The sequence below is a fragment of the Lethenteron reissneri genome, chromosome 26, assembly GCF_015708825.2.
Source record: "Lethenteron reissneri isolate LAM-NWPU_2019-01 chromosome 26, ASM1570882v1, whole genome shotgun sequence".
NCBI classification, from domain to species: domain Eukaryota; kingdom Metazoa; phylum Chordata; class Hyperoartia; order Petromyzontiformes; family Petromyzontidae; genus Lethenteron; species Lethenteron reissneri.
The window spans coordinates 16969352-16982712 of record NC_083804.1 but is presented as its reverse complement, the minus strand read 5'-3'; the positions used below and the strand labels follow the sequence as shown (position 1 = coordinate 16982712).

Sequence of the window (13361 nt, the reverse complement as noted above, 5' to 3'; positions counted from 1 at the left end):
CATTACCAACACATTCCTGCGGAGGGAGCTGGTAGGAACGTTGGGTTGCTCGGTCAATGGCCTGCAGGGTCAACGGCGGCGTGGTGTATTCCGCAAATATGGCCGACTGTGAGGGCGGGCACAAGCCGGCGTGAGTAGGTTAAACGTTGAGTTTTATAAGGGCACCACGGGGTGACCAGCCCCTCCCCACCCAGCCCCACCCCACCCTCCCCTCCCCACCCAGCCCCACCCCACCCAGCCCCACCCTCCCCTCCCCACCCAGCCCCACCCCACCCAGCCCCACCCAGCCCCACCCTCCCCTCCCCACCCAGCCCCACCCTCCCCTCCCCACCCAGCCCCACCCTCCCCTCCCCACCCAGCCCCACCCTCCCCTCCCCACCCAGCCCCACCCCACCCTCCCCTCCCCACCCAGCCCCTCTCCACCCAGCCCCTCCCCACCCAGCCCCTCCCTGCACGACGGACACAATAATCCCCTGTGGGCAGGTGGAACCAGGAGGTTCCTACCAGTAACATTCTCGTTACTCTAACTTCATTGTGTATCGTGATGACATGCATTGCTTTGCTTGTCAATGAAATTAGAACACTGCGCAGAATCAGTCTAAATGTGTTTTTTTTGTTCGCTCCTGAACGATTTTAGTTTTGTGTGGGTTTTTAAAAAAATATATTTTTTAACTGTCTTGGCACTAATAGCAGTGTCGTTCACAAATTCGTTTCGGGCAATGACCCTTCTTCATAGCACGTGTGTTATGAAGAAGGGACATTGCCGGAAACGTTGTCCTACATATGTATTTTAGGTAGTTATTGGAAAAAATTTTTGTCGTATTTTGGGTCAGATATATAGTGGTGGGATAGTTGGTGATATGACGTCACCGCACGGGAGCATCGGCCACTTTCCTCCTGACGTCACGCGCGTTTTCCGACGTCACCAATTTTTCTCTCAGTTACGCAATGTCGTCGCAATCTGGATCGCTTGGGTTATGACGTCATTTGCGTGTCCCCCTGACGTCACCGCGAGTTGCGTGAGCGTCACGCCCCGGGTTGCGATGACGTCAGTGTTCACGAGGCACGACGGGTTCGCCGGGAATCGATTCTCAGGGTTCAAAGAATCGATTTAAAATCGGCCGATCGCAATGTTAGTGGTTTTATTACAGCGCTGTTTTTCCAAAATAAAATATCGATATTTAAATATAATAGAAATAGATTTTAAAAATACATATAAATTAATTACACTTTTAAGGCGTTGCCATTTATTTAACAAAACGTGAATAACATATCAATGCAGTGATGTTTACAATTGACGGAAAAATAACAGCATAATTTAAAACAAATATATAATAGCTGATATTACATTACACGGCACGACTTCTATCCCGTCAATATCATGAATCCTACAATGCTGTCAATATTTAAAAACAATACACCAAACGAGTCGCACTACCTGCTCACGAACAATTGCGCCGTTAACGATGCACGTGCAATGGCTCTCTTGCCAATCCACTGCTGGATGAAGGGGCCCACGCACTCCTTAGCACAGGGGTCGGGAACCTTTTTGACTGGGAGAGCCATAAAAGCCAAATATTTCTAAATATATTGCACTGAGAGCCATATAGTATTTTTAACGTATAATAAATTAAATATGTCTTACTTTTAATGCGACATCTGGTGCCGCGTGGTTTTGCTGATGGCCTTGTAGTCTGGTTCATACGTGGTGAGGTTGAGCTTCATGCAGGCGTGACCCGTGAAATTTATCTTCAAAACTAATTTCTGTTTACTTAAATATGACACAGCATTATTAAGCAATATCACAAGTATTTTAAAGTCAGTTCCAAACTGATTTTTTATTTTATTTTTTTCAACTCAAAATTGTCTGGGAGCCATATGCCGTCACCGAAAGAGCCATATATGGCTCGCGAGCCATAGGTTCCCGACCGCTGCCTTAGCAGGTTACTTCACCACCGCCGGTCAGTGCCGGTGGCGAAGCATGGACATTTGGGAAGCACCGGCGTAGAAACGATGACATCGGTGGCTTTTCCTGGCTTAAAAAAAAAAAATTCATGGTGGTCGCCCACCCAAAATGCTGTCTAGGTCAAAAAAATCTGGCCCAGATTGAGGAATTTGACGCAGGTCCTGGGTCATTTGGTTATAAGCAACACGAATGACTGACAGGGTTGGAAATTCCACGTTCAAGCGGCTGGGACGAGTCCATCCGCAATAACGAAAACTGTTGGGACCTTCCACAAAATTTACCAAATTTTTATCATCCCCCCCCCTCCACACACCAAAGTCAGAGTGATGATCATTCGGTAGTCTGTAAATACACACACTTGTATTAATTTATAATAGCACTGTACTGTAATTTAATTGCAAAATCAATACTTTATAATGGCATTACAATTAGAATTCTGGCCAATTATAATTATACATAAATCAGGTCTTAGGTCTATGTGGCAGTCAGCATAGGGCAGGGCAAACACATCCATTGTTGTACTGTACTCCTATGCCCCCCCCCCCCCTACACTCACCAACCTGCACTGACCAGCGTGGTGAAGTATGGTCAGAACCCCTCTCCGGGACCCCGTACGGCGCAGATCCACTCAGCAGAAGGTTTGTGCAAATGTGACTGGATACAATCACATTTGCTAATCGATAGTTCAAAGTTCATGTGGCATTCTATTTAGGGAGTGCGTGCTATCTCGGTGTGGTCTGGGACTGTTGGTGTTTTTGCTGCCTTGCCCAAGGCTTGATGAATGGGAGTCATAACTATTCATATTTCGTAACTTGATTACCATTTTCTCTATTTTGCACTGCGATCATTGTGGTTATTATTTCCTGTTGTAACTTCTATTAGACATCTATAAAAAAGAGTTTCGTGGCTCAGGATTTTCCAGTCTAAATATTCTGATGCTGAAAGGGCATTGACAAAAGGGAGCTGTCCAACCTACCCCTCTTAAGCGCATATTCCCACGTATTCCACCCCCAACAGTATTCATTCTACGACGGGAATCATGTGCTATGTTAGAAGGGGCATTGCCCGAAACGTCTCCTATTAAGGGCCACAGCGTTAGGTTATTATTTTAGTCCTTGTGCACCAAGAAGCAGCAGCATCAGCAGCATCAGCATCACCAAATGCGTTAAATTATCCAGGGAATCGATCCATCTTACACAGAGCACGCAACGAAATCGACGCAAACGCACTGGGGAATACCGCCTAAATTGGAATCGATTCCAATGACCGAGCAGTATAATGAGAATCGGTAGTCGACGTTAGTGCGCCACCTCGTGGTGAAGTATGGACGAGGATTTGGCGGCGTGGTGGTGGTGGTAGGGGGGGGGGATTACCATTGGGGAGGGGGTGGTGGTGGTGGTGAAGATCCCGGTCAGCAGAGAGAGAGAGAGATCATCACAGAGGGACGGAAGACACGTCCAAGCTAGCTTCTATTTTATATAAACACCCCCTCCTCCTCCTCTTCCATCACCGACATCATCGTCGTCGTCGTCTTCGTCGTCGTCACCATCGGAAGAGCAACAAACATTTGAGTGGCTTGAGACACACGGGGCGATGATGCAGCGAGGGGGTGGTGGGATTCGGTCGCGTTTTGTAAATCCTGGCCAGGCAGGTTTTTAATACGAAAAATAAATTATTACGTGAAAGTGGAGAGAGAGAAAAAAATTATTATCGTGGGTTTGTCGGCGTCCAAGAGAGAGGGGAGGGCGAAAAAAAAAATTGTAAACGTTACAAATAAATGTAAGCAATTATTTATATATTTGAAATAAATCCAAATGAATTTCCTATATCTATATATGAACGATTACACAGAGACGAGCGAGTGAGAAGGAAGGAAGCCACCAGCGAGAAGGCGACGTTTTTTTATACAAGGTCGGTGTGGATGTGTCAACATCACACGTGTCTGTGTCTATGTGTGTGCCACATACAATCTGTGCGTGATGTGTCACTCTCTGTGTGTTCATGCAGTGTGTGGCATTGTGTGTTAATTCGGCGTGTGATGCATCATTGTGTGTGTGTGTCAATTCAGCGTGTGATTAATCATTGTGTGTTAATTCAGCGTGTGATTAATCATTGTGTGTTAATTCAGCGTGTGATTAATCATTGTGTGTTAATTCAGCGTGTGATTAATCATTGTGTGTTAATTCAGCGTGTGATTAATCATTGTGTGTGTGTCAATTTAGTGCGCTGTTTCATTGTGTAAATCGAGCGTGTGAGACGTTTCATTGTGTCAATACAGTGTGCTCTATCACCGTGTGCCACTGTTATTTCAGCGTGTGATGTATTGCTGTGTCACCGTGAGTGTCAATTCGATGTGTCATGTATCTGTGTGCCAATTCAGTATATGATGTACCATTGTGTGTCAATGCAGTGTAATGTATAATTTTGAGTCAGTTCATCTGTGTGATGTATCGTGGTGTATGTGTCTGTTCAGTGTGATTTACCATTGTGCGTCAATTCAATGTGATGTATCAGTGTGTCAATTCAATGTGATGTATCAGTGTGTCAATTCAAAGTGGTGTATTATTGTGTCAATTCAATGTGACGTATCAGTGTGTCAATTCAATGTGATGTATCAGTGTGTGTCAATTCAATATGTGATGTATCAGTGTGTCAATTCAATGTGATGTTTCAGTGTTTGTCAATTCAATGTGATGTATCAGTGTGTCAATTCAATGTGATGTATCAGTGTGTCAATTCAATGTGATGTATCAGTGTGTCAATTCAATGTGATGTATCATTGTGTGTCAATTCAATGTGATGTATCAGTGTGTCAATTCAATGTGATGTTTCAGTGTGTGTCAATTCAATGTGATGTATCAGTGTGTCAATTCAATGTGATGTATCATTGTGTGTCAATTCAACGTGATGTATCATTGTGTGTCATTGCAATGTGATGTATCATTGTGTGTGTCAATTCAATTTGGTGTATTATTGTGTCAATTCAATGTGATGTATCATTGTGTGTCAATTCAATGTGATGTGTCAGTGTGTGTGAATTCAATGTGATGTATCAGTGTGTCAATTCAATGTGTTGTGTCAGTGTGTCAATTCAATGTGATGTATCATTGCGTGTCAATTCAATGTGATGTATCATTGTGTCAATTCAATGTGATGTATCATTGTGTGTCAATTCAATGTGATGTATCATTGTGTGTCAATTCAATGTGATGTATCATTGTGTGTCAATGCAATGTGATGTATCAGTGTGTCAATTCAATGTGATATATCAGTGTGTCAATTCAATGTGATGTATCAGTGTGTGTCAATTCAATGTGATGTATCATTGTGTTAATTCAATGTGATGTATCATTGTGTCAATTCAATGTGATGTATCAGTGTGTGTCAATTCAATGTGATGTATCAGTGTGTCAATTCAATGTGATGTTTCATTGTGTGTCAATTCAGTATTCGATATAGCATTGTATCGGTTTGTGATGTAGCATTGTGTCAATGCAGTGTATCATTGTGTCCGTCCAGTGTTATGTACCATTGTATCTGTGTGTCAGTTCAGTGCGTGGTGTATTATTCTGTAAGTGCCAAATCAGCAATGGGACATGGGGACGCCCTTATCCAGCAGTGGATTGATCATGGCTGATGATGTGCTCTTATCACTTGTCAATGAATAGTGTGATATATCACTGTACGTTTCGTGGTATCACGTCATCAAGTCAGTGCGCAAGCTATATGTGTGTAATTGTTACAGTGTGCCAATGTACACGCGCGTGTGATGCGCGTGTGTGTGGTGCGTGTGTGTGTGTGATGCACGTGTGTGTGATGCGTGTGTGTGGTGCGCGTGTGTGGTGCGCGTGTGTGTGATGCACGCGTGTGTGGTGCGTGTGTGTGTGTGGTGCACGTGTGTGTGGTGCACGTGTGTGTGATGTGTGTGTGATGCACGTGTGTGTGTGATGCGTGTGTGTGGTGCGCGTGTGTGGTGCGCGTGTGTGTGATGCACGCGTGTGTGGTGCGTGTGTGTGTGTGATGCACGTGTGTGTGGTGCACGTGTGTGTGATGTGTGTGTGATGCACGTGTGTGTGTGATGCGTGTGTGTGGTGCGCGTGTGTGGTGCGCGTGTGTGTGATGCACGTGTGTGTGAGATGCACGTGTGTGTGTGATGCACGTGTGTGAGATGCGTGTGCCACATGCTCGTGTCATGCCATCGTGGTCAACTCGGAATCTATCCACTGCTGGATGAAGGCCTCTCACGATGTTTTACCGATCCACTTCCATCGCTCCGTCTCCACGCCTGAACCGTGGACCATCATCAACCAGTCCAGCCATGCCGTGCCCTGTATCTAGCTGTGTATGTAATGTTTGTCTTTGTGTCGTGTGTGTAAAGTGTGTGTGTGGTGTATCATGTTGTGTGTGCTCAGTGTGTCTATCACGTATGTATCAGTGTGCCGTGTGCCATTTCCGTGCGTGTGTGTGTCCTGTATGCATCTCCACTATATGTCAGGTCTCGTCATGCATGATCAAATGTGCCTGCTTGTATGTCATGTTGAATCTGTGTATATACTGTAATGCATCTTTGCGTGCATAAAATCATAATGGATACGTTCGTGTGTAATCCACAAGTGGGCAATTAGGTGTATGTATTTGATGTATACGTCTCATCTATGTTTGTACGTATCCTTGCGTGTCAGGCCTGCAATTCAGATGAACCCTGTGCCACGTTGAATCTGTATGCAGTGCATCTGTGCGAGTGTTTAAATTATGCTTCATATGCGGTATGCATCAAGGATCTTTGAGTCGCCGTGTATGTGTAGAAGATAAGTTCGCATGCGTTCCATGGAAAGTATACAATGGAGTAAAAACGTGCTTAATTTTGCATGCATCTGTGTGTGTTTTGTTTGCATCTGTGCATGTATCAGTGCGTGTGTGTGTGCGTACATCAGGGTGCTACAGGGAAAATGTACATACAGGTATGTATTTGTGTGCATATGTCCAAATTCGGAAATGTGTCAACGCAATATTGCGTGCGTGTGTGTGTGCGCAATTAATGTCAGTAATAAGTGCACGTCTATGCTATGAGCATATATACCTCACGGTATACGCAACATCCTGTAAGTACGTACTAATTTAAAGTAATCACGATGGCTATGCTGTACAGTGCAAACTTAACTGCAGCACAGTGCTGCATATTAAAATGCATTGCAATCATACAGTATGCAATTGCATAATACACATCACTATAAACTTTTAAGCACAATTCAGTAAATAGGTCCGCTATGTATCAGTACGACGGTACCCCCCGCACGGTGTATGTGCACGTGCAAATACACCGCCACGTGCCACGCCACGCGTCACGTGACCACACGTCACATGATCACGTGCTCTCTTGTGTGCACGTGGCACGCAGTAGGACACGATGCGATGTGAAATTGTGTACGCACGTGCCGTTCGTGATTGCTTTTCTAGGTATGTAACGCGGTCTTGTGTGTGCATGTGTTGCTACATTGTGTACAGTGTTTGTCACACAGGCAACACATTGCGTGTGTGGTCATTTTTAGTCCCAAAAAAAATATCCCCCGTGTAGTCTTTAACAGGCTGTTTGGGGCAAGTGTTGTCAGCGAGCACCTATTGTAATTATACAGTATACACACACAGGTTCTAAGTTTATATACTGTGTATACCATAAAGACCCAATAATATGGATTCCTGCAGTCCTGAAATCTTTAAGTCGAGACTCTGTATACCGTATGTGTACAGCCGTGGATTATGAAAAGGGCCCTCTGTACAAAGACAAAGATCCCCCAAATAGCCTTAACAGACTGTAGGGACAAGTGCTGTTAGCGAGCACCTATGAAGGCCGGAACGGTACACGAGGGGGTGGGTGGGCCAGCACCACGCCCGACCGAATTTGTCTCCCTAGCGGCGATGTTTACACACCGCACCAGGTACTCATTTGAGGCTGAGTCGACCTAGGGGAGGCCCAGGACCGGTTCAGATAATCGTTACTGGTGTTTGCCGTGAGCTGGAATCGAACCCGGGTCGCCAGGTTCGTAGTGCAGCGCGCTGACCGCTACACCACCGCTCCCCATTGTACACACATGTGCACACATACATGTGTACACATGTTTAGACAGCTCGGATGTGTAAAAATATATAACATCATGTACAACATCACACTTCTTGGGCATACAGTAACGGTCTTTTTTATTATGCTGATAACATCGTCTTTCGTATTTAAATAAAAAAACCAGCATAGTAATTTGTATTAATTAAGTGTGTACCCATGCCCTGTTGCTGCTGACGCAGCACATTGGTAATGGACACCCGTGGTACCCAACTCACTGCATGCACACAATTGCACTGCATCATTGCGTGGGTATCCTCCCAAGACGTGGCACATCGTGGAAGATTTGGCCTCCAAAAGCCCCCTTACACCACCAGCAGCGGTATCACCAAGTGATTGTCCTTCACACACACACACACACGTGGCACGCATGTACACTCGCCACAACACACGTGTCTCTGTGCCACATGCAGTGGAGGATTGGTGTGTTTGTGTGTTTGCTCATGGTGGCAGAGGTGATGTAGTTTTGCTTTGTGGTAGCGACTGTGGTAATGGCAGTTCAAATTTGTGGGCTGTGATGGTGGTACTGTCATGTAGTTGCGGTGAGTGTTGTGGGTTTTTTTGGTGGCCATGGGGGTGGTGATTATGGTAATGGTAGTTCCTGTATAATTGTGGTGATGGGTAGGTGATCGTTGTGATGGTGGTGGTGGTGGTTGCAGTGCCGGCTGACTTTGCCATGTGGGGTAGCTGTGGTTGTCATGGTGACTGGTGGTAATGGGACAGTGGGTGGTGGTGGGTTAAGAGTCATATTCTTAGGGTTTTTCGGTAAAGTCACGTAGGTAAAAAATTAAAATTAATAAAAGTAAGAGTCGTACAGTATTTGTGGTTGAGATTTTTTAAAGAACGTTATGATGGGTAGTTGTGTGTTTGTGTCGATGGATATGATGATGTTTCTGTGTTCTTTGCGGCGAGAAGTGGGTAGGATTTGTGCTGTGATGGGTTGTGAGAGTGATGTGTTGGCATGGATTATAATAAGGAAGGGCCCGGTCATTGTGGTGGTTGTAGAGAAGATTGTGTGGTGGTGGTGATTGGATGTAGTGGTCCGAGGTTATTATGATTATGGGTGAATATGGTGGTTAGTGATGGGTTGTAGTGCTTATTTGTAAATGCAGTGGTCTTATAGTGATGGGTTTTAGTGATGATGGCTTATACTATCTATTTTTATAGCTCCAGTATCTAAACACGCTGGTGAGTGTATATTGGTGAAGGTGGGCCCAGGACTGGTTCAAAAATGACTCGCCACTGATGTTAGCTATTGCCGGTACCCTTGATGGCTTACACATATTGGTGAATACAGTAGAGTAATTGTAGTACTGACCGATGGGTTAATATTCGTGGGTTGTGGGTGATTGTGGTTGGTGTTGGGATTTCATTAGTGATGAGTAAATGTGATTGTTTCTGATGGATTCAATTCATGATGGGTAATTGTAGTGGTTATGTAGTGATGGGTTGTAGTGGTGATGGCATGGGTTTATAGTGATGACGGGTTATATTTGGTAATGGGTAAATGTGGTGGCTATGTAGTGATGGGTTGTGGTGATGTCATGGGTTGTAGTGGTGATGGCTTATGTTTGCCAATGGGTAAATGTGGTTATGTAGTGATGGGTTGTAGTGGTGATGGCATGGGTTTGTAATTGTGATGGGCCATTGTGGTAGATATGGCTTCAGTCTCAAATGTAGGTCACGTGAACCCCCCATCTGTGAGCCTGCATGGGGTTTTGTGTTGAAATTCATTGTGTGCGCGCACATGTGTGTGTTAAGTGTGTGTATGTATATGTGTGTGTATGTATATATGTGTGTATGTGGGGAGTGGTAGTGTAGCAGTTAGCGCGCTGCACTACGAACCAAGGGACCTGAGTTTGATTCCAGCTCACGGTCACCACCAGTGATAGCAATTATCTGAACCGATCCTGGGCCTCCCCTAGGCCAACTCAGCCTTAAATGAGTACCTTGTGTAGTGTGTAAACATCGTCTCTGGGGAGACAAAGGCGGCCGGGCGTGGTGTTGTGCACCCACCCCCTCGTGTGCCGTGCCAGCCTTCAAAGGTGCTCGCTAACAGCACTTGCCCCAACAATCTGTCAAGGCTATACGGGGGGATATTTGTCTTTATACATGTATTTCAAATCCATGTGTGTCTATTGTACGTGACATGTGTTGGTGCAGATTGAACCCACATTTTTGCTATACGCAATACAAACTTGAGTTCAAAATGATCGTTTGACTCAGTATATAATCCAGTCTAGAGTCTATAAAATGGGTATCACTTTTTAGAAAGGCAGTTAGTGGTCAGGAGGCTGGTTTTTTACAAGGTAATGTAGAATTTTCACCACTGGTTTATAGCGGTCAATTCAGTTATCTGAATATTTAGACTGGAGGAATCCGATAAGCTATGAAGCAATTTTTCACAGATGTCCAGTTGTGGCAGGTCAGCAAGTTACAACAACAAACAATAAAAAATAGAGAAAAGGTAAGCGAGCCACGAGTATATCAGTACAAATTACAAAAGTACATCAATTCCTGACGATTTTCAACACTAAATGCAAGCTTGGGCAAGGCAGCAAAACAACAAAAACAGTCCCAGACCACACCAAGACAGCATCCGGTCCCTCAATAAAATTGTGCATCAAAATGTAACTATCGATACGTGGGTAAGGATCAAAGTTACAAATCACATGAGCAACTGTGGTTATATCCAGCATCAATCGTGCATAGACCAGAAATTCAGATGTCACCGGTTTGATTCGATCTCTCAGCGCAGCAGGTGAACCAATGGAAAGTATTTTTTAAAATCCCCCTGCTTCTGTCCACACAGAAGTATAAATGAGCAATGCCATAGTCTGATCTGTGTATGTACGGTATGTTGAACTTCCTTCGCACCGTACCTACACCACGCGATCTGCAGTTTGCGCGGTGTGGGGTAAAGTGTGGGTACTCATTCCTATGCCAAGACGTCTTTCCAGCATGGAAGAACAGACCATTTAACCTTCTAGACTCGAGGGGTTTTCTCTGGAGCGCCATCAAGTGCCACGGTGGCAAGATGTTAACTACCTCTCGTGGTATACAGGAGGTCGTGGGTTCGATCCTGATGCTGACGCCTCCTGTATATTTGGAGTTTGTGGTGTCACTCTCCCTGTGGTCGCGTGGAGTTTTCTCCGGCTCCTCTGATTTTTCCCTTCACATTTAGAATCAATGTGCGGTTAGAGTATTTGGCCGCTATACATTTCCACGTGATAAGCCACTTCGTTGAGCTATCATTCGTGGTCAGGTCGCTTCTGAAAGAAGAGCTATACTGTCTAGCTCTGAGGGCCGTACCTGGTAAAATAAAATTAGTTTTTTTTCAGTCGGGGCCCTTGCACCAGCAGTGGCGTGAACAAGTACTTGGAGGGTTGCATCTTTAATTTGCGTGTCCTTATGTGGAGTGAATTGTATCCTAATTCACAATTGTCCTTATTTAGTACGTACAGTATAGGCATCTCAGTACAATATAAACATCTAATTCTTCACTTAAAGCTTTCGTGACTGCAGGAATTCATATTATTTGGGTCTTTCGGTAAAGCCTATTTTTTCACCTGACGACGATTGCTTGTGTTGTGATCGAAACGTCGTGATATTGTTATTATTTTGATGATTTTTTTTCTATCCACGTGGCTTACCGAAAGACCCAAAGAATATCTAATTCTTGGTCTTCCTTATTGGGTAATCAACTGTCAAGTACAGATACTGAACGACAAGACGTGTATAATTATTGCCTTTTGTTCACCCACTGCTGGATGAGGGCCTCCCCATACTTTACCACGCTGGTCACTGTGGGTTGGTGAACGCTTGGGAGAACACGTGGGACGCATAGGGGTAGAGTACAACAAGGGAATTTGCGTGCACTGCCCTCTGCTGCCCACCACGTGACCCCTGTATATGTGTTTCGCACGGTACAAGATTTAAATTGAGTACATGTGTATGCTGCAATTATAAAGCACAACTCCCTGTTATCCGTCATGTCTAGGACAAACTTAATTTATCTGTGATTGTATCCGCGAATCTATTTAATTTTCCACACAAATCACGAAACATGATGGATAAGAGGATACATTTAGCCACGCGACTCCCATTTGTCCGTGAAAATTTCGCAGATAATAGGGTAAGGCGAGTTGTCCTGTATTGTCTACGTCTGCACGGATTTATTTTGTAATTAATTGTTGTACTGTACCCTGAACCATATTTTCCCACATTCCAGATCTCTCTTGCAAAACACTCGGGTGTATCGTGGGAACCCAGATAGTCGAATACAGCAAAATATATATTGAACCACAGTATTGTAGTGCACACATTAAAATAGACCCTGTATTAAATAAATCGCCAAAACTCTGGACCGCGCTTGCCATTCTCAAGTATCTTCACGCTTAAACAAATGCTGCTGACAAACATATACGCATGGAACGCCAGACAACCACCTCATCCAGCAGTGGATTGACATGCTATAAATTAGTACAGTATTGTTCAAAATATTCGTATCACAACGTAGGCACATTATCAACTTACAAACAGTATAGGCCTCTGCCCTATCAATTGCTATGGGTAATTGTGATGGTTAGATCATGGGTTTACTTGGTTATGTATGGGTATTATAGTGATTTTGTAGTGAGGGGTTGTTGGTGGTCATGGCATGGGTTGTTCATGGTGATGGTTGTTTTTGGCAATGTGTGAATAGGTGGTTATGTAGAGATGGGTTGCAGTGGTGTTGGATTTCATTGATTATAATTGTGGTGGTTATGTAGTGATGGGTTATAGTGGTGATGGCGTGGCTTTGTAGTGGTGATGGTGTTTATCAATTGCTAAACCTACTCGCTTTGCCTATGGGTGAGAGCCAATGTTTCGCATATCAAAATGGCTTATCAACCATAACGGTGCACTTGAGTGGTGCATGTGGCTATGGATGTATTTGTCTAATTGTTGAAGTGTGGAGTGAGTGTGAATGTGTGTTTACGGGGATTGTCTTTGTCTCTATACGGGGATGAGTGTGTTGTCTTAATTCGTACTTTCACATGGATCGCTGCACGGTATGAACTGCTGTAGCTACATGCTATGCATATGAATCCATGTGCAATACTGGACAACTATAAATGCTTGTGCATCATTTATAGTGCAATGCCCGTGTCCACCACTCACATTGTGAACTTGTGTTCACGATTTCCACGTTCTGGATTTCATCGTAAAGGTTGTCCTGGTAATACTGAAATAACTTTAATGTTCAACCGGCATTTATGTTACGCTGTTAATTTTACA

General features: G+C 44.3%; 1 protein-coding gene across 1 annotated transcript in view; it reads left to right on the top strand.

The window, feature by feature from the left end:
- Nucleotides 1-3358: 3358 nt before the first annotated feature.
- Nucleotides 3359-13361, top strand: part of LOC133347723 (cell adhesion molecule DSCAM-like) — a 93102-nt gene continuing 83099 nt past the window's right edge. Inside the window, 2 exon segments of the mRNA XM_061560241.1 lie at nucleotides 3359-3877; nucleotides 6877-6927. Of these exon segments, the coding sequence (XP_061416225.1) occupies nucleotides 6916-6927 (12 nt within the window). The 5' untranslated portion in view covers nucleotides 3359-3877; nucleotides 6877-6915.